The sequence below is a fragment of the Centroberyx gerrardi genome, chromosome 18, assembly GCF_048128805.1.
Source record: "Centroberyx gerrardi isolate f3 chromosome 18, fCenGer3.hap1.cur.20231027, whole genome shotgun sequence".
Taxonomy (NCBI): Eukaryota; Metazoa; Chordata; class Actinopteri; order Beryciformes; family Berycidae; genus Centroberyx; species Centroberyx gerrardi.
In genome coordinates, this window is record NC_136014.1 from 6,507,135 (window position 1) to 6,535,065 (window position 27,931).

At 44.1% G+C, this 27,931-nt stretch overlaps 2 protein-coding genes across 2 annotated transcripts in view; one reads left to right on the plus strand and one right to left on the minus strand.

Moving 5' to 3' along the window:
• The window catches only part of ryr3 (ryanodine receptor 3), a 123,393-nt gene extending 121,988 nt beyond the window's left edge, over positions 1–1,405 (plus strand). The window contains 1 exon segment of the mRNA XM_078289846.1: positions 325–1,405. Within this exon segment, the coding sequence (XP_078145972.1) occupies positions 325–420 (96 nt within the window). The 3' untranslated portion in view covers positions 421–1,405.
• aven (apoptosis, caspase activation inhibitor) lies at positions 1,379–27,657 on the minus strand. Its single transcript, XM_071908695.2, has 6 exons — positions 27,439–27,657; positions 25,120–25,291; positions 4,472–4,542; positions 3,363–3,458; positions 2,681–2,987; positions 1,379–2,270 (listed from the first exon to the last, which is right to left on the minus strand). The coding sequence occupies exons 1-6, from the start codon at positions 27,631–27,633 to the stop codon at positions 2,122–2,124; spliced, it is 990 nt and encodes a 329-aa protein (XP_071764796.1). The 5' UTR covers positions 27,634–27,657; the 3' UTR covers positions 1,379–2,121.
• Between the last annotated feature and the right edge of the window lie 274 nt (positions 27,658–27,931).

The window sequence follows — 27,931 nt, forward strand, 5'->3', positions numbered from 1 at the left end:
GACTGTGAAATGGGGATTATATGTCCTTCAGGGGTTGGAGCCCTATGCTGCCTCCTCTTATTATTATTATTATTATTTTATTTTTTTTAAATACTGGCATCCGATTGGTCTGTGGGCCATTTTGAATGTCATTTAATATATTTATTGTTGACTTTAACCCTGATGAAGGTTATTGCAGCTGAAACATGTTGGTTTTTAACATTAAAGCTTTGTCAACTGTTCTCCAAAAGACGCTGAATTTTTCATTTCCTTCTGTCACGAACCTAAGACGGCCTTCTCCCTCATTTATGCCGGTGTTGATCTCTCCTCTCCCCTCCCCTCCAGGAGTCGTACGTGTGGAAGATGTACCAGGAGAGATGCTGGGACTTCTTCCCCGCCGGAGACTGCTTCCGTAAGCAATACGAGGACCAGCTGGGCTAGAGAGGGCGGCCCTGCCTAACGCCCTCTCTACCTTCCTTCTACCTGAGAGAGACATTTCACCGACTTCACCCTCTTAACGGAACCCGAACACTAGCCGGACTTTGCTCTGCTGCCGCCGCGGTGTTGGACGGCGTAAAGTAAAATCATCCATTTTGAATTCTAAATAAGGTCAGACACGCAGAGAATATAAATTCGAGACCGATGATCGGTGGTTGGACATTGTGCGTGTGTGTGCATCCGAGTCCTTTTTCCTTGTTACCGAAAATAAGTCACTTGCCACGACGCCTCTTTTATGCAAAACGGTTCTTTTGATTCTACTACACATTGCCTTTTCACTTGCTTAACCCCGACCTGTTGCACAATTTGTTGTGTGTAGACATTTGATACGTGTGGAGGGTTACAGCATGACAAGTGAATGTCTGATTATGCACAAAGATTAATGCCAGGATGCTACTGTAACTTCTTACCAAACAAATGGATGTGTGCTGTTGGTATCGATCATTAACGCCGATCCGCTTGCATCAAATGAAACGAGTGAGACCTGATCTGCCTTTTCAAAGCTGGTTTAAATCTGTCCGATGACATGGGGAATTGCTGAAGACGGTTCTTCCAGGACCAGAGACGACTCACTTTAGGTGTTTATCAAGTGCCAACGTGCCTTAAGAGAAACTATGCAAAACCATTTTATTTTTTTGTCCCTCCTGACACACTGTAGTGCTCTAGCTCTGGATTAGTTACAAGCAGATTTGGCTCGAGTTAGTTTTGTGGCTTTTAAGTAAAAAAACAAAAACAAAAAGAGAATACATTTGTTGTATAAAATCTAGATGATCCTTGTGTAAATGTTGCTTAGTTTGGTTTTGTTCCCAAGCTGTGGTGTCCTGCCCGCCTGCACTTCTTCCCACAGTAGAGAAGAAACCCACAAGCTGAGGAAAAGAGAAAAAAAAAACAAAAAAACAACGTAGTTCAAGGATTTATTGAACACTTACGACAAAATGGTTAATTGCTATTGTATGGCCATTTGTATGTATGTAGTAGCTTTGGTAAACAGCATTTCTTTTAACAAGGGGGAGGAAATGAATAAAGTAATCGATGCAATAAACCAAATGCGTTGTCCGTGGCCTGTTGCACTGTCTGTCCCTCCTGTTCCGTAACTGAAATCCCTCTGACAGCGACACTCCCGCGGTGTGTGGCTTTCAAAATCTCACAAGGAACAGAGAATTCTCTCTCTGTGGATTGTGAAGTGTGGAAAGAACATTTTGACACCATCTCGCAAACTCCTGGTCCGAGACGTTCCGTCCCATCCCCGCACCTCTGGACGTTTTTGTCGCTCATTCAGCCTAAAAGACTAGAAGACTACCAAGGAAAATAACTTTTCCCTTTTCAATCAGCAAAACCTGGGGCCACAGTGAAACAATGAAAAATCCTATGAGCAAAAGCCCTTCACAAGCGTCCGTCAAGCAAGTCGGCTTTATAATTGGCTGTCAGTCTGAATGTCTTTCAAAGAGCCAGTGGTGCAGTTCTGATGTATGAGTTTGCCATGGGACTCGAGGTAGAAGGGGAGGTGTAGCGGATTTAACTCGTTCCAGGTTAAACCCCATGCAGGCAGTGAAAAATAAAGTCCACCGAGTTCCTTTCTGTACAAAAATACTGCTGGACTCCCAGCCTCTTCCCGAAGTCTACGATGGTCCTGACAGTTGGGGGTCAGGAGATCATGCTGTCAAGCCAGTCCTCCAGGTCCTCCTCTGTCACTTCTTGTCTGATTGGAGCGGCCTTAGGCGGTGCGACCTCCTTCACCTCCTCCATCTTCTCCTCCATCATCTCTGGAACCACCTCCTTCGCTTCCCCAGGCACTGCCGATTAAAAGAACAAATCACTGGATGATTTTGATTCAATCATCGTACGAGCCTAGGCTTGCCTTGAATCGTTTTACCCATTTTTTTGAACTGGTACAGATGCAGAGTTTAAGATTTTAAGCATCGAATACCTCTTTAGAGTTTTGTCATAAACTAAGGGGGGTGATAAATGAAACTCAAACTCGGCGAAAAGCCTCATAAAAGAACAGCACATTCATATGAAACAGTGTTGAGGTTAGACACCAAAAAAAGTACAGTGACTTGACTAAATATCTCTCCCAAGGTCAATTAACTCATCACTGAAATGCTGTTCTTTAAGGTCTGTTTTAGTAGGAAAAAAACATTTCCATTCCTCTCAATATATTCCCCAACATATTCAAAGGTCCACTAATGCTGAATACACTCACATTCATCTGGAGCAGCACTCTCCTCCTCCGCGACACTGACGGACTGCTCTCCTGAAACATCCGAGGCTGGTTTCTGTAAAGTGAGCAGCTGGTCCAGCTCCTCGTCAATATCGTCCACCGGCGGCTCGGCTGAGCCGGAGGAAGCCTGAGGATCCGGGCCCGGCGCCGGGTCTGCGGCCTGGGAGGAAATTCCCAGGCCGGTCCGGAGGCCTTTCGGACCCGAGGGTGGAGGAGGGAAGACGGCCGTCTTGGCCGTGTCCTGTTTGGGTGCTACGGTCATAGTGGGCAGCTCTACCGGTGTGGAGACCTGAAACGTTAGGACTGGTGTGAATGACTGCAACGGGACAGACGGTGAGTTTTGAATCCTCACACACCTGACTATACAGGAAATAACACTGAAGACGGATAGGGTGACATATTTCTATATAAAATGTTTATAAAAAATTATTCTTGGCAGGTAATTGTTTTTTAGTTTGCCAGCTCTTGGATGGAAAGCTACACACTTCCCAATCACTACTTCATATTGACAGAATATCCTCATGAGCTACAAGAGGCTACACATTCCTGGCTCTGGCTCTGGTTCTGGACCCCATGAAGACCAGCTATTAACTAATGGGGATCCTAAGTAAGTATGACAATCGTCCTATATCATGCAGGATATAGTGTAAAATAGTCATCCTACCTGTACCAGCTCAGCCTCCAGGTTGAGTCTCTGGTGGAGAGGCACTTCTTGAAGGCACTGGGCCAGAGCCGAGAGGTCCACAGACACCGCCGACATCTAGAGAGGGACGAGACCAACGATGGTGAAGAAAACACAAGAATAATGTCTTGAAACAGCCGTTTACATACGGGAGACATATAGACTTGTAATTTCAAATTTGAACAAAGAACATGAATCTTCATGCTGGATTAGTGAATTTTATTTCTACTTTACATCAATGTTTTGACCCCACTGGGTCTCGTTGAGGATATGGGGTCAAAACGTTGTAAATAAAATACACTATTGGGAGCATTATTCCAGCATACAGATTCATGTCCTCTGTTAGGATTGACACATACTATAGCCTTCTGGATGTTGATACAGAAAATTGTGGTCCTAGTGGAACTATCAACACAGTTTCTCTTGCTTCCACCTTTCTCTTTCCGGAGACACAAACCGCTTTGAAGAGTTTGTTTGCCGAAAAATCTTTAAAGCGCTGGTGAAGATCAGTACTCCTTTGTACTCGGGGCCCACGTGAAATGCAATGTAGCAGTGAGTGAACAACAGAAGCAGAAAGAAATCCGGATCCCCATATGATCGGACTATGTTTGCCGTGTTAAATATTTATATCGGCATCGCCTCATAGCCACATGACAGTATTGGTACTTGTAGATCAATGATAAATGATGATAAATCATAACGTATCAATTCCGATGACTGATATAAAGACATTTGTGATGCAGCTTAAAAGTCAGCCATCAGAGCATCTTGACATGTTTTTCTATTCTATTTTCTATTTGCTTTAAAATTTAATTTGAGTGAGTGACATGAGGAAAAGCAATACTACCAAAATGTTGGTAGATAAACCAGTAATTCGGTCCTTAAATATCCTTGTATGTAACCTTAAAAACAGTCGAGCCCTACTAAATCCCTGAGGAATTCCACATTAGCCCTTTCTGCGTTTTCCCCGCCAGGCGTCTCCAATCGAGAAATATTCTCTTCTCAAGGAATCCATACCTCAGGGAGTGGGTGAAATCTATGAAACGCAAAGCAGAATGGTGGAGATTGGGCAGATAGCGGTATAGATTTACCTGATTGGCCGCCGATGAGTCCATCTCCCAGTCCTTTTCCTCTGCAAAACGGAATTGAGTGAAAGAATCCCCTGGGAAAGACACAGAAACACTTTAACAACACATATCCTCAACAGTTTGTTCATCTCCTTTAAATACATAACGAGACAATTCCAGGCCGCGTCCAACTAACCCAGTTCCGGCGCTCCCTTAAGCCAATCGATCGGCCTTCACGTCTAAAATGTCTGAAATGGAAAACCTCTGTTTCTCTGGTAACATAGTTGGAAGGCGGTCAATAGCTCTGTATAAACTGATGATCAATACAAGAGCTAAAGCCACGCTTGGATGTGACGCCACTTTGTTTCCAGACACCAATTAGCTCTAGGGCTTTTTAGCTACAACAAAGACACTGGGTTATAGAATCAATAAGCTTGCGTAAAATAGCAAGGATGACATACACTTACAGGCGGGCTTTATGTTCCATCCTTTCCATCTCAGCACAAAAGGTGAAGTATACCCGTTTACACTTTTCGGTGCTGGCTTCAGCTCGTTAATAGGCTTTCAAGATGAAAATGGATTACATGGAATATAGAAAACTGACCAAATGATCAGTTTTGTTGTACTGTCCGAGGGACTGAAGAGCACTTCCATGATGGGATTGCTGTACGTCGAGTGCTGAGGCAAAAAACAGCGAATCCAATACGACTCGAGAGAGGCAGCGCACTTCAGAGAGATGAAGGCTTTCCTCGCTGAAACGAGTCAGTGTTTCGCGGTGTGTGTGTTCCAATAAATAAGTCAAATGTGAGTGTGTATCCAGTCATTTTTTCCCCCCCAATTTTGGATTCCATGCTAAATAAAAGCCAACAATTAGGAGTATCCTTTTTTTGAGTTTCACCCGGTTTTATTTTTCTTGTTGAGTTTCGCTCTCCAGTGTGTTCTGGGTGAGAAAAATAGGTGCGTTTCTCATTAGAAAACAAACCAAGCACGCAGTAGGAAGTGTTGACACCATGCAGCCAGCAGCAGAAGCCACAACCCACTGCATCAACAAAAAATAAAACCACCAATATGGTAAAAATCTCAGCAATGGAGGGGTGGAAGGTGAACTGGTTGGGGATGGAGAGGGGAAAGCGGCACTATCTTCATCTTTAAGACCAGTTTCTAGTTCTAGTTCAAACAAATCTTAGTGGTACAAATTGTTTATTTGCCAATATGCAATAAAATTCCCTCCAAAAAGGACCAAAATGCCCCTAAAAAAGATAATAAAATACAATAAAAAAGCAGCACACTGATCTTGAAGAGTGAGCTGCTGCAGCAGATTTAGTCTTGCAGTGTTGTGTGCATCCTAAGGGGCGGGGTCCCAGTCAGAGGCCGCAGCACACACTGGTCAGTCTGCCACACACAGATGGGCCGGTCAGTGGGAGAGCGAGGAGGAGAAGCCGCAGTCAGCCGCAGCCTGGCGCTTTGGTGCTCTGCCCTCCGCGCGTGATATCAGAGACGCACGCTGCCTTTCAGCCCGGTGCCAACTGCAGTCGCTCTTAATTGCTTTGCTCTACGGGAGTGGGAGGGGGTCAAAAAGGAGCGGCAGCGGGAGGGCTTTTGTCTGTGGGCCCCGGCCCCTGCTGTCAAACAGGCACGGGAAAGATGATTTAGGGATAAACGCATTATCAAGGTTACAATGACAGGGAGGCAGAGAGATAAGAGGAGGGAATGGGAATGTCAGCTTTGTGTGATGGCTGTGGAGGCGGATGCCTTTATGCTGGGCTGTTGAACAGCGCTGGGTGTCCGTCACTGGTGAGATCAACCGATTTTTTTCCCCCCTCACTGGGAAAGATCTGGGCAAATAAGACCTGGATTAGGTGCACTTTAAATGGAAAATCCACCTAAACCCTAATTCATGTTATTGCCATTATCTGAAGCAGATCAATCAGCGTAAGAGGAAAGAAGGAGAGAACCGAGGCTCTGTGACAACGTCAAGGAAAAGCTCCAACAGATGGAGCTGATCCATTCAACTAATTGGAGACTTGGTGGACTCGTGGATTTCATTGTAGAACCAACAATTACACAGCAGAAGTGTCCAAATGTGTTACCTTCAAGAAAACATTTTGATGTTGAAAATTTAAATGTAGCACCAAAGAGGCAGTTGAGCTGCCTAATGTCCCGCCATAACCACCATGAGGTATGAAACATTACCAGTTATGCTAATGAGGTCATTAATTAAGCTAATTAATGAACCAAATATCAAATAGTTCTATGTCAACATACTTGTCTTCACATAACACATGGGTGGCATTAATGAACTCCGTATCTTAAAGCATTAAGGAGTTATAGTAGTTTCAATAAAATCTGTTTTTCCTCATTAATATGCAAATGTATGCAGCAAGGTGCTCCAAAATCTAATTAGATCATCTCCTCTATAGGGGGAACCTGTGGTGTAAGTATAAAGTTTCTATTATGTATCAGTGCTATTTTGGGTATGGATTCACAAGCTTTAAATAAAAAATAAAAATTGCTCTCTCACTTACACAACGAATCAAATTTGTACTTCATCATGAAGTGCAGCAGCAGAAACTCTAGCACTGAGCTGTTGAAAATGTCTCAAAAAAGTGCCAAAGACAGTTTCTACTGGTATTTGGCGCTTGGTGGGGGGGAATTTCAGACCCTGCCTCCACTGTTAATGAAGCAGCTCCAGGATCTAACCATATGACAGTCTTGCTATTTGCAAAACCTCGATGGTAACAGGAACATGGGAAATCTGTATTAGGGGTGAAATGATCCTTCAGCAGTGGCACCAGGCCAGCGCCCCACGCTCTCTCTCTCTCTCTCTCTCTCTGGCTCTCGCACTCGTGTTCCGGCCGCTGTCCTCCTCTCTGTTTAATATCCACCCAGACCCTAATCCGCCTCCACCTCTGTCTCCCTCGCTCCGTCTCGCAAGCGCGCTCAAAAGCGGCGGAGAACTGCTGACACCGGCAGGCTCGCCTTCCCCCTCCTACACCGGCGGAGCGCGGTGTCAACCTGATCCGCGTCTCTGGAAATACCGCGCGGGGTTAGTTCGGAGGCGCTGACACAACCATGGCAACTGCTGCCAGTGGGGATGAGAGAAAGCTCTGTCAAACCTCCAGAACAGGAAGAGAAGGAGGAGGTGGAGAGAGAGAGAGAGAGAGAGAAGTGAGCACGTGAGAGAAAGAGAGACAGAGGAAGGAAGAGAGAGAGAGAGAGAGAAGTTGACCCTTCATGCCTCCTCGTCCAAACACAACTCTCCCGATTTAAATCCCCTTTCAGATCTTGGCCGAGGCCGGCTCTGTTGTAAGAGCATAGTTTTACACGTCCAAAAGGATTTTGTCAAGTCAGAAAGACAGTCAGGCCATGTGGCTACGTGCTTTCCGATGTGTACTTTTAATCAAATTCACACTGTCCACACGCGCTCCGCTAGATTAACTGCGGCACTTTGACTTTGGGATTATTTCATACCAGCAGACATGCAAGTTTCCAATGTAAAGTCCCATACTTTTTCCCAGACCCTTATTTCTTGCCTGGATTTGAACATTTTGGCAGGTGTTCCAATATTATGTATGCCTGACAGTGGCTGGGTAATAAGAGTGTCAACCAGTTATATCACTCTATCTGAAGATTAGTCTTCACATGTGGATTGAAAGTGGATTTACAACTGCAAAATTATCCATACTTTTTCAAGTTTTTTGCGGAATTCCCAAACTATTCAACAAGACTTTTCCAGACCTGCGTAGGAATGCTGGACACGGAACTAAACCTCAGCGTGTAGCCTATATTGAAATATTGTTGTGATGAGTATAATATTGGCCGCCAGGGAAGCTGCCTCAGTGTAAACAGTTGCTTTGATGGTCCGTTCGGTCGTCCAAGTGATGCTGGGGCCCGAACGCCGCAGGCCCAGTTCTTCCACAGTGAATAAACACTGCATTACTCATGCCGCGGGCTAAGTGGCTCAGTTGGCATTGTGTAACTGAGCTAACTGTATCTGACTAACGCGGTGTCCTGTCTCTTGACGTCCTGCTGGCCGAGTCCCCCCCGTATTGACAAATGTGGCCGCTGCTAGCAACCTGGCTCCGCTGAGCTATCTGCGGCTCGTCCCGCTCTCGTCTTTTTATATATCGGGACGTCTTGCCTGGCCTCGCTCCCCGCCTCGGCTGTTCCGCTCCGCTCTGCTCTTTCCCTGCCCCGCTCTGTTCTCGCCCCGTCGCTGTTCATCTTCAGCCCTCTCCTCCGTTCTGCTCTGCCAGACTGTGGAGCGCTGGCACGCGGTCGGGGGCGAGATAAGCCGCGCTCGGGCGCCGTATCGTGCCACTATCTGCTCTTCTGTGAACGGGGCCGGGGAGCCAGGGAATACATCTCAGAAACGCAACATTATTTCACACAGTTTAAAATGACAGTCTCCTTATACATGCTATTGAGCCCAGGAATTTCTTTTCAGACCTATTTAACCCCTTGAATACATGCCCATTAGGCGCATCACCTCGCCAAAAAAGAAAATTCTCTTCCAAGAATTCACATGAATAATTCAGGTTGTAATCCTAGATGCAACCATAATCAGATCACATGCTTTTTAAAAAGGATCCTGGGCTGAATAGCTGCTTTATTTTTGCTATGTGATGTCTAATCTGAGGATTACAGTTACTATTCAACCCTGGACACACACACACACACACACACACACACACATCCTTGGTTGCCTGTGTGACCCTGCAGAAACTCTCGCATCCTGTTTGCCAGACTGTGCTGTCATTATCCTGTTGTTTTGTAGGCTACAGTACACACAGAGCCATACACACACACACACACACACACCACAAACATGGCACACACACACACACACACCCTTGTTGACTGGACCACGCCTTAAGTGCACAGCTTTGCTGCACAGAGGGAATACAGTGACAGCGACAGGCCTCCTGGCCTGGCACGCTGCTGGCCGTATGAGCCGGAGAGAGGCAGGCTGCGGTCTGGTATTAACCCAGATCAGCCTTTCTTCCTCGGAGCGGTGACCGGTCGGACGAGGGGGAAAGGAGGTAGATAAACAGAACTGCCTGACAGTACGACTTAGCGGTAGCTGAGGAAGGAGTAAGAAGGAGTAGGCAGGGAGGGAGTGGGGGGGAGCGGGGGATGTAAGGAGCGACGCTACACTACCGCTGCTCAATCTCTGCCAACACCTGCCATGACATGTTGACATTTTATCCCACCGGAACGGGGATACACACACTTTCTCCACTTTTTAGAATTTCTTTCTCCATTTGCTAGTGGAGTAATGATGTGTGATCGGTGAACGATTCGTTCAGTTTGAATAACGTGGCAGATCTTCACCTGATGACATGAGAGGAGATAGAGCAAGGTGAGGAGTGAGCAGCTCATACAAAACTAATGATTTGATTAGTGTATTATACATACAGCGAACCCCCACAAAAGCCCAGCTGAGAGGTGTTTGGTAGTATTGGAGAGGGACTGCACTCCACTGAGAGAAGGAGGACAAAATGTAAAAAAGAGTCAGGGAACCAGAAAAGAGAAAGGAAGGAAGAAGATACAAGGAAATGAGAAAACAGTGGACACTCAGGACATTTTTCGAAGCTTTTTCTTGCGATCTGTGAGGCTCGTCCTCTTACCCCCAACATGCTCTCTGTCACGCCTTTTAACCAAGCCAATTAGTCCCGCGCAGGACGACTCGCAAGCCCACTGCGCGTCAACAAATCACTGTCTGCGCTAATTGCAATTAAAATCCGGAGCAAACCAGGCGAGACAATAAGGAGAGGTGAAGCTATTTACTCTTAACTTTATATGGAGATTGGGTGAGGCTACGTTTATGTCCAATTCACTTGAGGCGCTCTTCTCATTAGGCTAGAGGTTTATTAGTGATAAGATGCTTCCATGGGATCCAATCATTCATATTCATAGGTTTTGTTTTTCTTGTTTTGTAGTAAATTAGAACTGTAAGTAGACTGCTGTGGCCAACAACGTCAAAGGAGAGGCTTATCGGTGGGAGAGGTTGTGTGCTGCACTAAATCAACAGCACAGTGGAGCATGCCCAGGAATATTCTAATGCAATCCATTTCCATGTAATAATCACAAATATATTCACATGTTGATTTGATTACATGGACTGGCTCCTCAGCTCACACCTTAACAAAGATTGGTGTCATAGATAGACTGCCGTTCAGGAGATAATGCACACAGAATGGATTCAAGACAATTCAGCACAGGCTAAATACTGGCCTGGTCTGGACTTAAAAAGCAATAGCTTGCAAAAAGCAATCCAAATTTAAAGGTCAATTCATAATGGACATTCAGAATCACAGTCGCATTATCGTCAGTGTTTCCCACAGGTTGGCAGTTTACTTAGGCTGCGGTGCGGAGGTAGGGAGGTCACTGTATTGTTTGTATGTTTATATATCGAAATAGGCTGTATTTTAGCTGAGTCTTTATTGACATTTCATTTGGCGAGCTCTGAATCTCATATTTGCTCAGGCTAACGTCTCTCACTCTATTGTGAGCTAACAACGCTAGCGTTCGCTAACTTGCTACTGCAGCATTAGCTGACTTTTTTATTTCCCTCCAAAATGATTACTTTTGTGAAACAAATGTCACAGACAGCCAATTACAAATAGCTTACCTCCTCAACATAATGGTAATTGTAGTTCAGTAACATGCTTTCAGTGCTTGGATAGTATTACTTCTTTTCTTTTTCTTTTTTTTAAACTACATCAACTGACAATGTCTGGTTTGAAGCCTAGTGCATTAAAATTACTTTGGCGGCTGTTTTGGGCATAACGTACAAGAAATTTGTCTTGGTAGCATGGCTAAATGGCACTGTAACATGACACTAATAAGTAAATGAAGTGACCATTAGACACAGTACAAACAGACCTACAAGAAAATACATTCCCTTGTAAGTCAAAGGGACCGACTGTCCCGAGCGGATAAACGACTAGAGCGTCCCCAGTGTGTGACAGTGACAGCCACCTGTGGGCTGAGGAAACCATGCAACAAATTTGATCTTCAACATGTAATGAATAGGAACGTCAATTGTCTAGGCAAGAGGCGAGCCTATCGCTCCTCTTTTATCGTAATCAAATAGTGGTTTTGAACAACAGCTGTCCACTTCACCCTGTCAGACACACTTGTTCTCCTCGCCGCAGACGCTACGACTCGCTAGCAGGGGCTAACAAAGGCCCTATGGGGAGGCTAAGCGGCGGGCTAATCAGGTGAGAATGAGTGTGTGCTTTAGACTCAGCTGCAGCCTCCCAGCGCAGGTCCCTGTGGCTAGACTGACCATCAGTCTGAGAGCGCCGGGACAGCTGGGTCCCTCATTAATGAGGACCAAGGAGCCACGGCTATTAGGTTAGCTGACTAACCCGGTAAACACTCAGCTAACACTGATCAACATTGTGCTAAAATCAACTCGATAGAGAAAAACAAGCAGCCTACACTAAATTGTTTGATGCCGTCATAAATGCCATACACATGGACCAATCAGGAACACACAGAACATGTCAGTTATGTAGCTGATGCCATTAATCGACTTGCAAAAAGTCATAATCACAAAAAAGCAGCCAAAAAGCTGACACAGAAACCTGAAAACAAACGTTGGCCAGGGCTGAAGTAGTGTCCAAAGTATTCGTACATAAATGTTAAATTAGACAATATCTCTGGCAACAGATATTAGAGCATCAAGTGACCTATTGATTCAGTGAATTTCTAAAATATGATGGTTGTCACAAGACTGCAACAAAGTATTACCCGCAGTTTTTTCTCTCTCTAGCTGCTGCTTTAAAGGCATAAAAGGCAAGATGAGAACGATGCACCATCTGGCATCTATGTAAAAACCTGTGGATCACCTTGAATAAGTAGCAAACTGTTAGAGGGTAATGTCTCCATATCTTGAACACTTCAATGGACGAAATGACAACGTTAGCACTCGAAGCCAAGCAGATATCCAGCCACCCCAGCAATTTATTCACTCCAGAAATGTAAATGAATCTTGTGTCCGACTCCATAGTCTTCTAGTCCAATGTCAGGTTTAGTTATGACGAGTTCCAGCTGTAGTGGACAACACATCACAGACACAGTAACAATGGATCTTCTCTACAAGGTGGAATTCAACAAAATTCATTTTATGCGCAAACTAGCCTGATAATAAATACAACAGATATTTTGCTAGCACACTTAAACCCTCTGGCAATTTTACATCCCTAATGAATACTCCTTTTAATTGACCCTTTCTGATCCTCAAGGCACAGACAGTACAGCTGCAACACTGCAGTGGAGGAGAAAGTCTGGTTAGTGAAAAAGCCTCTAGGAGCAGATTCAGATCTTCTCACATTAAACATGCAGACAGGTTTGCACCATGGAAATCAACAACTTGGGTCAATAAGCCCACAGGGAGACAAACATTCTACCAACATTGTTAGCCTCACATTAACACAAACCAGAGACAGGTGCTGTACCAGTATGATATTGACATCTGCTAAATGTCTCACTGAAGCTATTTGAAAGACTAAACCCCGAAAGAAAGACAGATGAACAGAACTGTCAAGGTATATTCAATGTGAAGAACCAAGATGACCCCAATTAATTTTGACTCATAAACATTAGATGCTTCAATGTATTTACGATACTATTGCCAAGTTTATCTAAATACCCACAGGGCACAAACTAATGGGTGTGCAGCAACTCTCTAAAAAATATAAGTATGTCAAAAAACATGTCTTGCTATGCGTTACGCATTTTCAGTTGGAATCAACAGAGTGGCACCTGGTGCTGCCTTGCACCCATATGGCCATGTAGATCAAGGCAGACACTTAGACACAAATTGGGTGATGCATGTGTTAGCTTGAAGCCACAGAAAGGTCAAAAGATCTGGGTCACTGAAGAAAGGGCCAAGTAAACAGCAATTATCACGTGTCCATCTCTTTCTCAAATGGCTTCCTTTTTCCTTGGGATGTAGTAATGTCATACAGTAAATAACAAATTGCAGGGCAATCAAAGGAAGGGCACACAACAGTGGAATAAACACGCAAAACACTATTGATCCCTTATCATCAATTGCTGTTGTAAATTGGGAGGGGATATGACATCAGTTGGCTAAACTGGAGTGGAAATTATTTGATTCAACCGGTAAATGAGGTGAAGTCATCTCGGTTTGTTAATGTCAGCAATGGCTGCTTACAGAGAATTGGACGCACAGGGTTTGGTGTTTGTTTTAAAGTAGGCCATTTGATTGGTGAAAAGCGTTGCATTTGGGTGGCCACAACTAATGAGCAGCTTGAGCTGACAGTAACTGCAAAATGTTCAGGCAGGAGGTGGACAACTGCTTTGACAATCCCCAAATGGCTTTTGGAAGCCATGCATCTGATGGAAAGCTTAATGTGCCATTATTATCAGCACAACTATTGTTATTTACCACAAGACAAATGATACAGTGTGGGAGGTTTGAAGCACGCAACCCAATTATCTTTAATTGAAGCAGAGAATGGCACCATTAAATGACTAATTTGAGTTTTCTTTCTAAACCCTTTTGAAATAATTGCCTCAGCTTTTGGTAAGGTTATTTGGAAATTCAGCTCCTCCACGATTACACATCGTCTCTGGATAAAAATCAATATTGAAACATACAACTCATCTTCTGATGCCTTTGAACCATGCATAGATAACACAACTGCAGACTAGATTTGGTTAGCATATATCAGATTAGGTTACATTTTATTTGCATGCAAAGAGAAATTTACCTAAAATAGTAGTGGGTAAATAAAGCACAAAATATAGTGAGGTTGGGGCTTATTATAGAGCCTCACCAAATTAAATGCAATATACAAAATGAATGAAATGTGCCCAGAAATAGTCGAGCGGTTAAGTTCCCTGCACCTGGAACCACTCAAGATCGAATCCTGACAGAGTTCTCTCCTTTGTCTCACCCCATCTCCCTCTCTTCTTTCCCACTGTCTCAGTAAAAGAATAACAGTACTTAAGGTGAGTGGACTGCCCACTCTCCTCAAAGCTTTGCACATGGTGAGCCCAAATGGCAGTGAGAGGTAATTTTGATTGACTTCAATACCCAGAAATCATGTAATGTGATGTCAATAGACTGCACACTCCTCTAAATTTCTTCGTCTTTGCACAACAGGTTCAGCCCCTGTTGGTGAGTCCAGCTTTCTCTCAATGGAGCGCTTGTTCAGTGATATTTAGGAGCAAATTTTGTATTTCGTTCTTAAGTTTCGATTTGTCACTTCGATTCCCTGTCAATAACCTTACCAATAAATTAATTTGGGCAAAAAGCGCAAATCTACAGGGGTCTCAATTAGGAAGGATGGGAAGCTCTTCTCTGTTGCAGCCTTACTTTGTGATTTAGGCTGATGGGTGTATTTTTTTAACATAAAAACAGACAGAAATGAAGCTTCCATCTCAGCACTCAAACTACAAGCCATCTTAAGCACACCAAACCCAGTCGGTGTGATGTGTGAACGGGGCCTCAGCTGCTGAACGTGACAGAACCCAATCCAGCGCCCTCGGGCCCAGACAAGACAGAGGCGACACTGAGACAGAGACTCGCTGCAGGTGGGTCCCTGTCACTGACAATTCATCCAAACCAGTAAGGCCATCAAGTTACCTTCACTTCAACATGAGGACATATATACCCAACAGCGGGGGGCTTCTCGTTTCCCAACAGCCATTTCCTTGCAGAATGGAATCAAATGTGACAAGAGTCCCTCTCCCTCTCTATGCCCCTTGAAAAAATGAACTGATAGAATTGATCAAACTCTTAGAATGTTCATTCATAAACCCAAATGACATGCATCAGTTGTCAAATAAAGCCACATTCTTGTGAGAAACTTCATCCATACATAGAATTTCCCTTTCTGCCATGACAAAACACAGCTCATAAATTAACTATGGTTACGTGCAATATTGTCCCATCAATCACTGAATGCCATGTCTTCTGCAAACTCCAATATTGGTGGTTAATAGCACCAAGATACAATGCTGGTGTCAGAGAGGCTAAGTGTGTGGGTGGAAGCCTGTGATGTACCCAACCTACGGAAATCGAGCCATCACCATATATCTGCGTGCCTCATTATATAAACTCCCATTGGGATACATAATGCATGGCTCATATCCTCTCTATTGCATTCTCCTGATAATCAATAGCGAGCCTGGGGCCTAGTGGTCCATGGGAACATGCCTGGCGGTCTGCCTGGCTCCATGTCTCGTCATCATCAGAGGGATGGGAGCACATGAAAGAAAGAGTTTCAAAAGAAATGCCCAGCACCGGGCCTTCTCAATCAGTTCAATCATACAGAGTGAAGATGAAACAGCTGTGGTCCTTTCATGACGCTCGGGCAAGACGTGGCTCCTGGAGGAGCCAGACAAATGGTGGAGCTTCAATGGGGCCTGAGGGCTGCCGGGACAGGGACAGGGTCACCAAATCCTCCATTATAAAGATTACATAACACCGTGACAATTCTTATGGCTAATGCCTTGCTGAGGTGAAAACGTTGGGGCTATATTACAACGCTGGTTTAATGCATCAAGAAAGAGTTCTTACAATGGCCCAAGCTGTCTCTGTCATTCAGTAGTAAAAACGCAAGCAGTACAAATTTTAAAATGAAGTTAAATTCCAGAGTTGTGTGTTCACCCTGGTTTTATGAATGAACAAACAGTCTTAATATTGCTCTGGGGACAGGTTGTGGTCAGCTATATTAAGAACTTTAAACTGGAATGAAGTAAAAAGGACATCCAATAACACACGCATCATCGTTCCTTCACAGTCGTTTAAGTCAGCTACTTCACCGTAGCGCTGGCCTTTGAGCTTACCTGGACAATGCAATGTGAAGTCATTTCCCACCACGCAGGCCTGTGGTGGGTGCTGATGGCATGTTGTATAACATGTGACACCGTGATAGTCTCATTGCGTCAAACAGTACTGGCCAACCTGTTCTCAACTGGAGTGGACATTGCTTGCTGATATGACCAGTTGCTAATAAATCCAGCAGCAAGCAAGAGCCCTATGTGGGACCTTTGATATGAAAATACGGTCCCAAGTAAAATTTGTTTTCAAACTAAAATAACCAATAGTTATATTGTAATGAAAAACAAGAGCTTCTGGACTACACAGAAGCCATAGTATCCTACACACAGCCCACAAGAGGTGCTGGATTTCTGTCTCCCAGAGGAATTAAACATCATTTATGCATTTGATGTGAATTCACCTTTCATGCATTTTAAATGGAATCCCAGAAATTTCCATGAGCCTCTGCTCTTGGCTATATCAACAGAAGGCTGGAAGGTGCTTCTAAACAAAGCAGCAAACACAACAAAGAGCTAAAAGCCCTGGTTAAGGCATGTTGAGAATTCACTGGGAAAATTAAGGGGCTATTATCTTTGACTAGACCCTTGTCGATAAAAAAAACAAAAAACAGCCTCTCTCTAGTTATTGATCCATCCCATGTTTCTCCTCATACTCATAATGATGCATACACACAACTCATTACTGATGCCACATCGATCTGGGGGGATAAATACATGGAAGCCTAATTCTGCCTTCTCAATATATGGATAACATTCACACTGGCTTGGTAGTGGTGGTAGCAATGGACACATGAGATATTTTACAGGTCTTGTGTCTACATAAGGGGCTCTTAAACCTTTTCAGCCAGGACGGAACATACATTGAGCCAAGTTTAATCTCACCTTGGAACACCGGCTCCTTATGCAGCCATCTATAGCAATAGCCTGGTCTAGATAATGTATATAGGCTATAGCCGGAAGCTTATCTGGACGGGGCAGGTCCTGCCTGGGTGAATAGAGGAAGCACACACTGAGAAGCACTTGCTGGGAGGCTGATAGAGGCAGCTGAGATTGCCTGGCTAACCCAAAGCTGTTCAAACACTCGGTGATCGCTTCCACTGCCACAGCCACAGCCACAGCCACAGCCACAGCCACTCCCCCTCCCCCCCCCCCCCCGCTTTTTAAGAGGGGCGTGCAGGACCGGGTGTCAAACACAGAGGGGATTAATGAAGTCGTCATGAATGAGGATGTGTGAGGCTGTTTGAAGATCCTGCAGTTGTGCGTGTGTGTGTGTCCTCTCTGATGCAGACACTCAACCGTAAGCACTGCGTATGCAAAGGCAAACAGTTGGCCCTTTTTGAACTGCTGCTGACGCCCACGCCGCCTCCTCCTCAGGCTCCTCCTCCTCCTCCTCCTCCTCCTCCTCCTCTTGTTGTATTTTTTTTTTAAAATCCACCTCCTCACCTCTTCCTCTCTCTCGCTCTCCTCCTCTTACATGTTGCTCGGTGCCCAGATACACGACGAGCCTGCGGGCCCTGTGGGACTTTCTTCTAACGGCGGCTCACGGCTGAATCGGGTGTATTGGTGAGGACAGCGTGGTGCAGCGCAGCGTGCGTCCGTCCGAGCGGCTTCTTCAGCCACAGCGAGCCGGCCGCTGCACGAGCCCCTTGCAGGAGATACAAAGTCGTTCGACCGAATGCAAGCCTGGGGGATGCGAGACGCTCTACTCCCCCTTCCTTTCCACAGCTGGTGGAGTTGCTGAAACTTCGGAGGGAGGAATAAGGAATCCATCCTGAGCAACAGCAGCTTTTTCTCTGTCTTCTTAGGAACTCACACATTTGTCTCCTAAGAAAAACTGAAGCCTTGGAGGACATCTCTTCATTAATTCTGAGGAAGACGAGGATCCATTAAGAGTAAGGTCAGAGCGGTACCAACGAGTTAACCTTGGCTTCTTGGACACTTAACATCGTGTCTCAGAGACAGACTGAGACAGTTGGTTTTACAGTTCTAAAGCATCAGGATGCTGAAAAGCCGGTTCACGTCGAGACGCCTAAGCATCTGCCGAGGTTGAGGAGACGGTGTGATGACCTACCTGTATTTGACAAGTGTGGGGTTTCACCTTGTTTGAGAGTGGAGCGGCGAGGGAAAAAAAAAAAAAAAAAAAAAGTCAGCGAGAGGGAACAGGGGAGGGGAAGAGGAGAGCGAGCGAGCAAGGGAAGGTGTGAAGCGAATGCTGGGAGAGGGAGAGAGAGAAAGAGAGCCAGCTGAGAGCATAAAGAGCTAAGACAGGCGCAGGGAGTAGGAAAGTGAGAGAGCTCTGCCAGACTGAAGCAGACGGGTGAAGGAGAAAAAAACAAAACAGCATATCCAAGAACTGGCCAAATGCCCCTTTTGACGCTGGAGGATCGTGTTTTGTCGAGGACGTCACGGCTATAAGGGGTGAGTATGTATTCTGTTTGATATAGCTGTTATACCAGGGAATTAAACAGTTCACAGGAGCAGCAGTCAACCAAGTAAAATACGGCCAGCATTATGAAAAAACGATAAAACCTGAATATTTAAATAAGAAAAATAGCATTCAAAAAACAGATTTTCACATTGATAGGTAAATGCAGCCTATAAGTTAGTACATTAATGTATCAAATAACCGCTGACAAAAAAAAAAATCAAAAACAAATGAAAGTTGATACAAACTATAGATTCAGTTCAGTACATTTTGCACAGTATTTTGCTTTAAAATGTACAAACAAAGGTTAATTACTTGTTAATGAATCTTAAATTGGCTTAAGTCTCAGTAGGAAAGTGTGTGTGTTGGGGGGAGGGGGGGTTATGATGAGTGAATTGATTTGATTTAAGGCATCATTAAAAACCATGGGGATGACAAGTCACATGACTGGCAGCCCAACCCTTGTTCCATCTTATCCTCTGAAGCACAAAAAGACCAGAAGCTCCGTCCTAAACGCTCCTACATGTTAAAAAAACCTTGGCACGAGTACTGAAGGATGAAAGTGGAAAGAATGTAGGATTATCACACCGGAGCGTCTCTGATCTACCTGCTGCTTAATTAAGCCGAGTGTCATCCTCCGGTGGCTTAATCGTAATCAGCAAATACAGTCAAACTAGCCTAAGCAGCACATGCCGTGCTGTATTTCATATTTTCGTGAAGCAGACGGTACGCGGCCCGCCTCATTCCTCCGCTTCGACGCCAGTCTCCTCCACTCTGGACGGCTAATCAAGTATCCATAACGACGCCGGAACATATAAATTAATGCCATGATTGAGACTATTCATCCCGGTTAGGAAAAAACGTCCTTGTGTTTGTCAATCTAGTTAGCAGAATCACTGAAGCCTTAATGTGATTTCCTTTTGTCTCATTATGATTGAGCCTTGATAGGTGCCCATTAGTGGCCTTCGTTAACTACGGCTGCGGGGGAGGAGGATTGATCCTCGTGTTAATGTGTACAGATAGATGACTGTGTTAGGACGTAAATAACTGCCCGACAATCCCCCCCAATCACACGGACACACGCACACACACAATAAGCGCGCATTACCCCTGGCAACAGCACAATCAACCCCCAACGACGAGACCTGGCAAAAAAAAGCGCTTTAAGGTTACAACGGGGTCGGCGGCAACTCGTTCCTCGGGGCTCGATGGCGACCGATGCGTGTTAACTCAATCAATACACCTGCGGTTCATCAAAATTCCACTCCGGTTCATGACGACTGCTGGAGTTTCTCAAGGCTAGGAAAAAGTTTCTCCACAAAAGCATTTTTCAAAATGCACCAGTCCTGAAATATTTCTAGCACCGCAAAGTGCCAAGGTTTTACCCTTGGAAAAAACATAATCAGAAAATATTATATAGCCACAAGGATAAAAAAAAACAGTTTTGCCTTCTTGCCTGGTGACATATCAGCCTTATCCTTCCATGTTGCAGAAGGTGCAACACAAGCAGTAAAGCTATATAACAGACATGCACAAGGCTACAAAACAACAGAAATCATAATTTCCCTGTCAAAGGTTACATTTTTCCTAACCGCAGTGAATCAGTGTAAATGAATGGGAGAGGTGAGGGGCAGTGGGGGTTTCAATGGAGGTCTTGCAGATAGAATGTCAGCCATTGTCTTTCTTTGCAGCTGCGTTTTTGTATTTTATTTTTTTATTTCTACGAGTGTGCAAAACATTAAGCTTCTCTGCCTCCTCTTTCAATCAAATACAAGAAGCAGATGAATCCATTTGAAAGCTAGAATCCGTTATCGATCTCACATATTAAATCCCCTCCGGTTAGGTCTAGGTTTGTGCATTTATTTAACATGTAAACATAGGAACAGAACACAGGAACACTGAAAAACGCATATTTACACTCACTCTCACACACACACACACACACACACACACACACACACACACACACACAAAGATGCATAAGTACATGCAAACTTAAGCCAAGACAAGATGAAACTTTAATGGCGCCAGTGGGGAAATTGGGTCGCTGCAGCGGCAAACGTAATAGGATAAAACAAAGGAAAACAGAATAAAAACAGAAAAAGAGAACATAAACAAAAATCGGCAAACGGGGGTTATATAAATGGAGGTTATGTAAACAAATGCAAGTGAGAATTTCAACACTAGAGCATGTTAGGCAGGCTGTATGAATGAAAAGTATGGGGAAAATAACAGCAAAACTGCAGCAGAACTTATGGAGACAAAGAAAAGAATGAAAATATACCAAACTTATCAAATATATGCAGTGCAACAGTGGGAATATCTTCTTAAAACTGAGTTCCAGCCATTTTATAAGTCTTAAAAGTCTTTCTTTAACATGTTTCCTTCCCTTCATCTGCATTTCCCCTGTCAGGATTGCATCATTTCAAATGCTGTTTAACTTGTAATATTTGAAGTTTTGATGGCAGTGAGATCCCATGAGCTCTCTTCAATCTTTCCCCATGTTTCTTCTGTGCTAAATAAATAAACTTGAACCTTAATGAAGTGATTTAATAGGTAAAATCAACAGGGGATCATAGCTTTCACTTTTATTTACCACACAGTACTGTAGACTAATTAATTCACAGAGAGCATTTGGCCCTAGTGTCTGTACACTCAGTCTGTGTAGGGATTGTTCTCCAGCAAATCAGGCATCTAACACTGGACAAAGAATAGTCGAGAAGCACATCTGTGTGTATGCATATTTCTATTTTTATGTATGCATTTCTTCAGTGTTTGTGTATGTTTCTTTGTTTCAGAGTGTGTGTATGTGTGCCATGGTGTGATAACATGGTGATATTTATTATTGCAATATATTATTTTGTCTGTTTTTGGTTGTTTGACCACAGTAAGAAACTGCAACTTATTCTTGCAGTCCAGTTTTCAACCTAGCACCCTAGTACAAGGGACAGTAATATAAGAACAGTCTATTGATAATTATAGGAGAAGTGCCAATAAGAGCCAATAATTAATAAAGTGATTTTTTCATCCCATGCCTTTCACTCCTTCCACCATCTGCCATTGCCAGAAACTCTGAAAGCTTCATCTACATTTGTGCTGGAAAAACAGCGCCCTCTTGCTGTTTTGTGCAGTAAAGCAATCTCTCTTTGTGCCGTAAAGCAATCCAGCAGATTTCCAGGTGGCACAGAATGTAAAATGCAGTGTAGAGGCTAGTAGAGGCTGGCAATGTTTTCCATAATGGTCTTGTTTGTTTACAGTAATTATACTAATGTCTCCAAATGAATGTGGTGATCGCTCTCACCATCGGCCGCCGACACGGCATCCACGCTCTCCGCCCCCTGAATGTCACATCGCATCAAGGTGAGCGAGGTGAAACATGCCGGCGCGCGGCAAAGAACAACATCGCACCGGCTTCGTTAAAATGTTGCAGAATCAGCCTGTGATCGTGCTGGCGCCTGCCGGTGCCGCCTCCGCCGCACTGTGGGCGACCCCGTGCTCTTGACCCCTCTGAAGAGACGCGCGCCCGGGGGACTGTTGTATCTCAGAAGAATTCGCGAGATACAAAGGAGTGTGCCGCCGCATTACAAAAGTTGGAGAAAACACCGCTTTAGGCTATTTCCTGAAATACACAACGGCTGCACATACTAAAAAGTTAGAAGAAACAGAAGCAGCCTCTGACCCGTGCGTTCGGCCCTGTCTTGCCAACAAAACAAACAAGAAATGACTGCAGCACTTCAACACCTTGGATACAGCGGTAAAAGTAAAGGCTCCACAATAAGAGGTATTCTGCAATAACTTCCGCCAACAGGAACAAGGGGGGGTTCTATGTTGAATTCCTGATTTCATGGCTACCTTAATTGCCCAGAAAAACGGCTCTTGAAAGCATTTCCTCCCACGTACAATTAAGTATCCTCTAGAGAGCGGCGGCCTCTTGCTGTACGGCATGACTAATCTGACAATGTGGGCAAAACACAGAGACGAGAGAGGAGTCAAACAACTCACAACAGCACCTCTGGCATTTATGCTGCGAGAGACGGGGGGAGAGAGAGACGGAGAGCGCTGCAACGCACTCTCTAATGGCGTGAGAAAAAAAAAAAAAAGCTTAAAAAAATACATTGCCTAACCGCCCATCCAGAGTAGAATAAGGGTTATTCTAGGATTCAACTGATAAGGGTTTTTGAAGGCTGATATGGATAACAATATTTTTAGACTTAAGTTATGTTTCTGTTTGACAACTTTCATGCGCAAAAATTATGATTAGTCAGTGTTTAACCCAGAATTTTATTCTTGCCAGGATGGAAAAACCTGGTCAACAGCATTTAGACCACGAATGGACACTAATACTCTCCATTGAAACCCAGACTAATGACATTTTTTTAGGGTTAGCAGCTCTTTAAGATGACCCACCACACCTATTCAATGGTAGGGAAACTCTGGGATACAATAGGCCTTTAAATGAAGAATTAATTTACAAAAACATAATTCAACAATTAAGAAAATGTGCAAAGAAAATAAGATTTCATGTCAGGTTTTGCAGATTGTTTCTATGTGGCTGTGACCATTATATTGGCAGAAAACGACATGACTGGGCAATTATCCAATATTTACTAAAAGGCAAATACATCAGTCTAACCCTAGTTTAAACAACTGTAATTTTAATTCCAATGACCTAAATACTGGGCAATATAAAGCATAACACTAGATCACAACACTAGTAAATACAGTGAAGTAACAATGTTACTGCAAGCAGAGAGACTTCCAGATCAGTCCTGGAGCAGTATCTTATACAATCTACTCAGGCATGGTAATACAGAGGAGACTGGGTGAAATGAAGGTGAAGAGAGAGCGAAGTGGAGAAGAGAGTCTTGAACTTCTGACTGGCAAACCGTCGGGATGTGCGCTCAGAAATAGATGACACAAATAAAGCTTCATGAATATCAATAATCCTGCTGAGGACGGAGTTCGTGAAAACGAAATCCAACGAAACCCGGGGGAGCAAAGGGAAGCACGGAGCCATGAATGATTACTGCACTCATCTCTGTTCAGGGACAAAAAGATTATGATTGAAGAACGACTGGATCTGCTTTTTTTTAAGCACGCCTCGCCAATTCTTGTGGGTCGCTCTTCCCTTTCAGAAGTGTCAGAGGGAGGAAATGTACTTGAGCGCTGTGCTTTGCTTTTGATCCCCCCATCCAAAAATAAGAGGGTTAATATTTCATGTTGTACTCTGCCTGCTGGCATCTCGGGGAACGTGGCTAAAATCAGACAAGAGAGCTCTGCTTTCTATTTCGGATCGGCCACAGAATGACACCGATGGCCCGTCCACATCTCATAAAGCCACGAAATCCATCAACGACAGCTATTCAAAACACACAGCTGGCCAATCGAATTATTGTACGCTTTGTAGCCGGTAAAAGGAGACCTAAGCCCTCTTCCCTGTCTGTCAAAATTAAAAATGATAAACTGATCGGACAGCGTGTTAATCAACGCCGCGTTTCTGTAAATCTGGCAACGCAGTTGACAGCCTTGTGGGTGACCTTCTGCCTTAGTTAGCCTCCGCTTGAGGCATGAGCTAAATGTGATATTCCTCCACCGGGGTTGTATCTAAATAAATAAAACCTAAAATAAAATGAAAAAACTCTCCTCTGCTCTAACTAGATGGCATTAAACTCTCTTACTCGCATTCCTGCGGGGCAAGAAATCTCAACAGAAACGGGGCTGAGACTGCAGAGAGCCCCTGGGGCCGAGCACTGACCAGTGAGGCTGAACTGCACAAACAGCTATCCTCTATGCAGCCGTCTGAAAGCAGCGTCCATACAGGGCAATACAAGTCCCATAAGACATTTCCACTCACTAATTAGGATAGAGAGCTGATGTTAGAAGGGTACAATTAGACTCAGCGGACTGTTCCACTCACAGCCTATTTCAATCTCATTACCCCAATAGGGCTAATACACGAATGAATGCATGTTCTTAAATAATAGGAACGTCTAAAAACACAGAATTCCCTGATACCATTTGTATTATCCGGTGACAGTTCGATCATTATTTCTAATTAGTTGTTTGTGTTGCATCAAGCTTTATAGAGCTGCAAAAATGAAAACCTATGGGATGCCGACTGAGAATTTTCCAATTTTTTTTTTGGAGCTGCTGGAACCAAATTAGCTTCATTTCTTTGTAGTGGTAACTGTGCCCCCGTCCCAGAAAAATTACTAGTACCGAGTCCAAAAATTCCACTGGCAATGGAACAGCTTTATTTTGAGCACCATGATGACATCACAGATTAGAGCCTGACTCGCTCGTTTTTAGTTTTCAGAGAGACTGGCTTGTTTGTCCGTTTGTTGTTTGTGGGCCGACCGGGCGCTAGAGGTGTAGAGAACAAACACAACCTCTGACTGAACTCCTCCAGGCCGGACCTTACCTGCCGACTCCAGCAGGACGTGGTAGTCCGTTCCTCTCTGAGTGGGCGTGTCGTCCGCAGGCTCCGCCCTCTCCGACTCCTGATAGCGGTCCCAGTTGGACTCCAGCTTCCTCCTGGAAAACACCTCCATCCCGTCATCCTCCAGCTGCAGGTCGTCCCCTTCATCTTGACCCTAATGGACAACAGACCAGAATGAACAAAGTGTACTTCATGGGAATTTCATACTGCCCATTCTCTGCCCAGAGTTAGCTTTAGTCCTGTTGGCCCATGGCTAATTTAACCCATTTACACCCATTTGCATCACTTATCCCAGGTCTAAGTACCAGAATTAAAAACAAGGAAACTGCATTTCCATTGGGTCTTGCTTCTTGAACACCCCAAAATGGACCATTGTACCATTTTACCACTCTGTCACTTTAAAAGTTGTGAAGTTGAAGGTTTATATGACGGGAGGGGTGGAAGGGATTTTGTTCAAAAACTCTGTGATGGTATTATTGGTTGGAATTTTTATGTAGGCCTACTGGTTCGCCATGAGGTAGTCTAACCACTAAAGGCATGCCGTCTTCCAGGAAGCAAAAGTAATGGGATTCTGATACAAAAATATGAAGAAATAAAAATGTTGTACATTTTTGGCCATTTATTGTTAAATATGTGTATGTTATGATATGGAGACTTAGCTAACAAGGTGAAGAATTCATTTTTCATTTCATTCCTAAGATGTTTTTTGTAACTCGTTATCTACAGCTGTACACTCTGGTGAATGAGGTGTATGCCACCTAGGTTTGCTTAGACTATTTTTCACTGGCAGTAAGTTTACATTTGATGGCTGCTTCCAAGATTTCCCATAAGAGAGATGGTGCTGGCAGTGAAGGTATAATTCAATGAGTACTGCATTTTGTAAAGTGGTCACTGACACACGGCCCTCATTCATGATTGGTAGCTAAGCCTAGCAAGCTGCTTGAGTCTGGTTAGGGTCAAGGTAAATGACATGTCCCATAGATTTAGTACAGAGAATTCTAGTGTAGACAGAAAAGGCATTCCTACTAAAATCAACTGCATTGAATTTGACTGAGGCATAGGCATCTAAACCTATATGGTCATACAACTGCCATAATAATAATGTCATGGAAATAAAAATTAGCGATGTGTATGAGGTTCACAGAGCTGATGCACTATCACTGTAAAACTAAACACTTGAAAGGTAATTTGGCTGGTACATAAGACGGCAGATGTAGAATGGGTGATAGTGTTGTCATGGAAATTAATACTGCTAATTTACACCAGACTTGGAAAGCTGATGTGTTACTATGACAAAGTCTCATCTATGCCTTCTAATTCTGTGGTTACCATGGCAGAGGCATCACTTGACAGAACATTCAAGTGCAAATTAAGTTGAACCTTCCAGTTTTCTGAGTCATACACACTGTCCACAAATTAACAATTCTGATTTCTATCATGACAACATCAAAATGCTGTCGTAGGTATTTCATGTGTTTGGAGCTTGATTACTATGAAGACACACCAGGAAGGTTCCTTTCTATTCAATCTACTGACAAGACCTAATTATGTAGGCTACTAGTGCACTCCGTTAAATTCATGCTAGAACAAACTCTCCTCTGCTGCACCACAACAAGCAACACATAACATTGGCTATTTGTTTTGTATAAAAAATGCTGTATGAATCTGTTTCTGAATACTGAAAGAGTCCTCTTTCTAGACTTGTGTGATTTTTAGCTAGCACGTTACAGAGGACGCGACCCCCTGGGGGCCCAACGTTAGCCCCAATACGTTCCCTTCTTTCTTGTATGGATAAACTATCATGCCAAACTGCATTCAAAATTATGCCAATTTAATGTGGCCTTGCTCATTGGCAATCACACAGACTTGATAGAACGTAACTGAAGGCATTTCCAGGCATCATTAAGGCCTTCTGATAAATTCGGCATTCGCATTATCTACGAAGCAGCACTTTATTTCAATTAAATCTCAACTTTTAGAATGATTTTACAATGCTTGCTACCGCCCTCCACAGGGTAACGTTATTCTGGCGTAAGGAGATTGTGGCAGGCAAACTTATCCCACACACTGAAATTGTATTGAAACAAGTGCTACCTAGTGTATGAGGTGTACGTTATGCCGAATCGAAGAGTGGATCCTACCGATTCGTAAAATGTGTCGAGTCATAGTCGAAGAGGTGTATACGTTTGCCGAGAAACAAGGCCACATTAAATTTCCAGATTTTTTTAATGCAGTTTGGCGATATCATCTCTCCATACAGGAGCTAACGGGACGTAACGTCCACTTGACAGCCTCTCTCACCCGGTGGTGGAAGCCCGCTGCAGGGGCGCCTCCCCCGCGTCCACGACCGCGGTAGTGGTCTCTTTTACCCCGGCCACGGTGATGGCCTCCTCTCCCTCGGCCCCGGTGTTCACCGCCACAACTCTCGCTGTCGTTTCCCCTCCCGCCACCTCTTCTCCAGCTACCTCCTCTACCTCTACTCGGTCTCCCCTCCATTGCTCTCAGATTCGTGCCGGCGGACGGTTTAGACTGTAACACCATAGTGCGAGTGGAATGGGTGTTACATCGAATGATGTCCTGCTACAAAAATACTGTTTGCTTGTTCCGCGTCTCATTTGGACACGTGCATAAACACACGATTGCGCACAGACAAGGGAAAATTAAACATTTCAAATATGCATGCTGACATTATGTCAAAATGTTTATTAAGTTTTATATGTGGCATAGCTGCCTCCAATCAGGCCCACTGTGCAGTTCAGAAATCATATTTAAATATTAAGTAAATTATGCTCCA

Excerpts from the sequence above, each read along its gene's own strand:
- aven (XM_071908695.2), bottom strand. The coding sequence starts at position 27,633 with ATGGAGGGGAGACCGAGTAGAGGTAGAGGAGGTAGCTGGAGAAGAGGT. Across the intron at positions 3,459-4,471 it reads ACTCATCGGCGGCCAATCAG|ATGTCGGCGGTGTCTGTGGA; the intron begins GTAAATCTATAC and ends GTCCCTCTCTAG. Across the intron at positions 2,271-2,680 it reads GAGTGCTGCTCCAGATGAAT|TGCCTGGGGAAGCGAAGGAG; the intron begins GTGAGTGTATTC and ends TTTAATCGGCAG.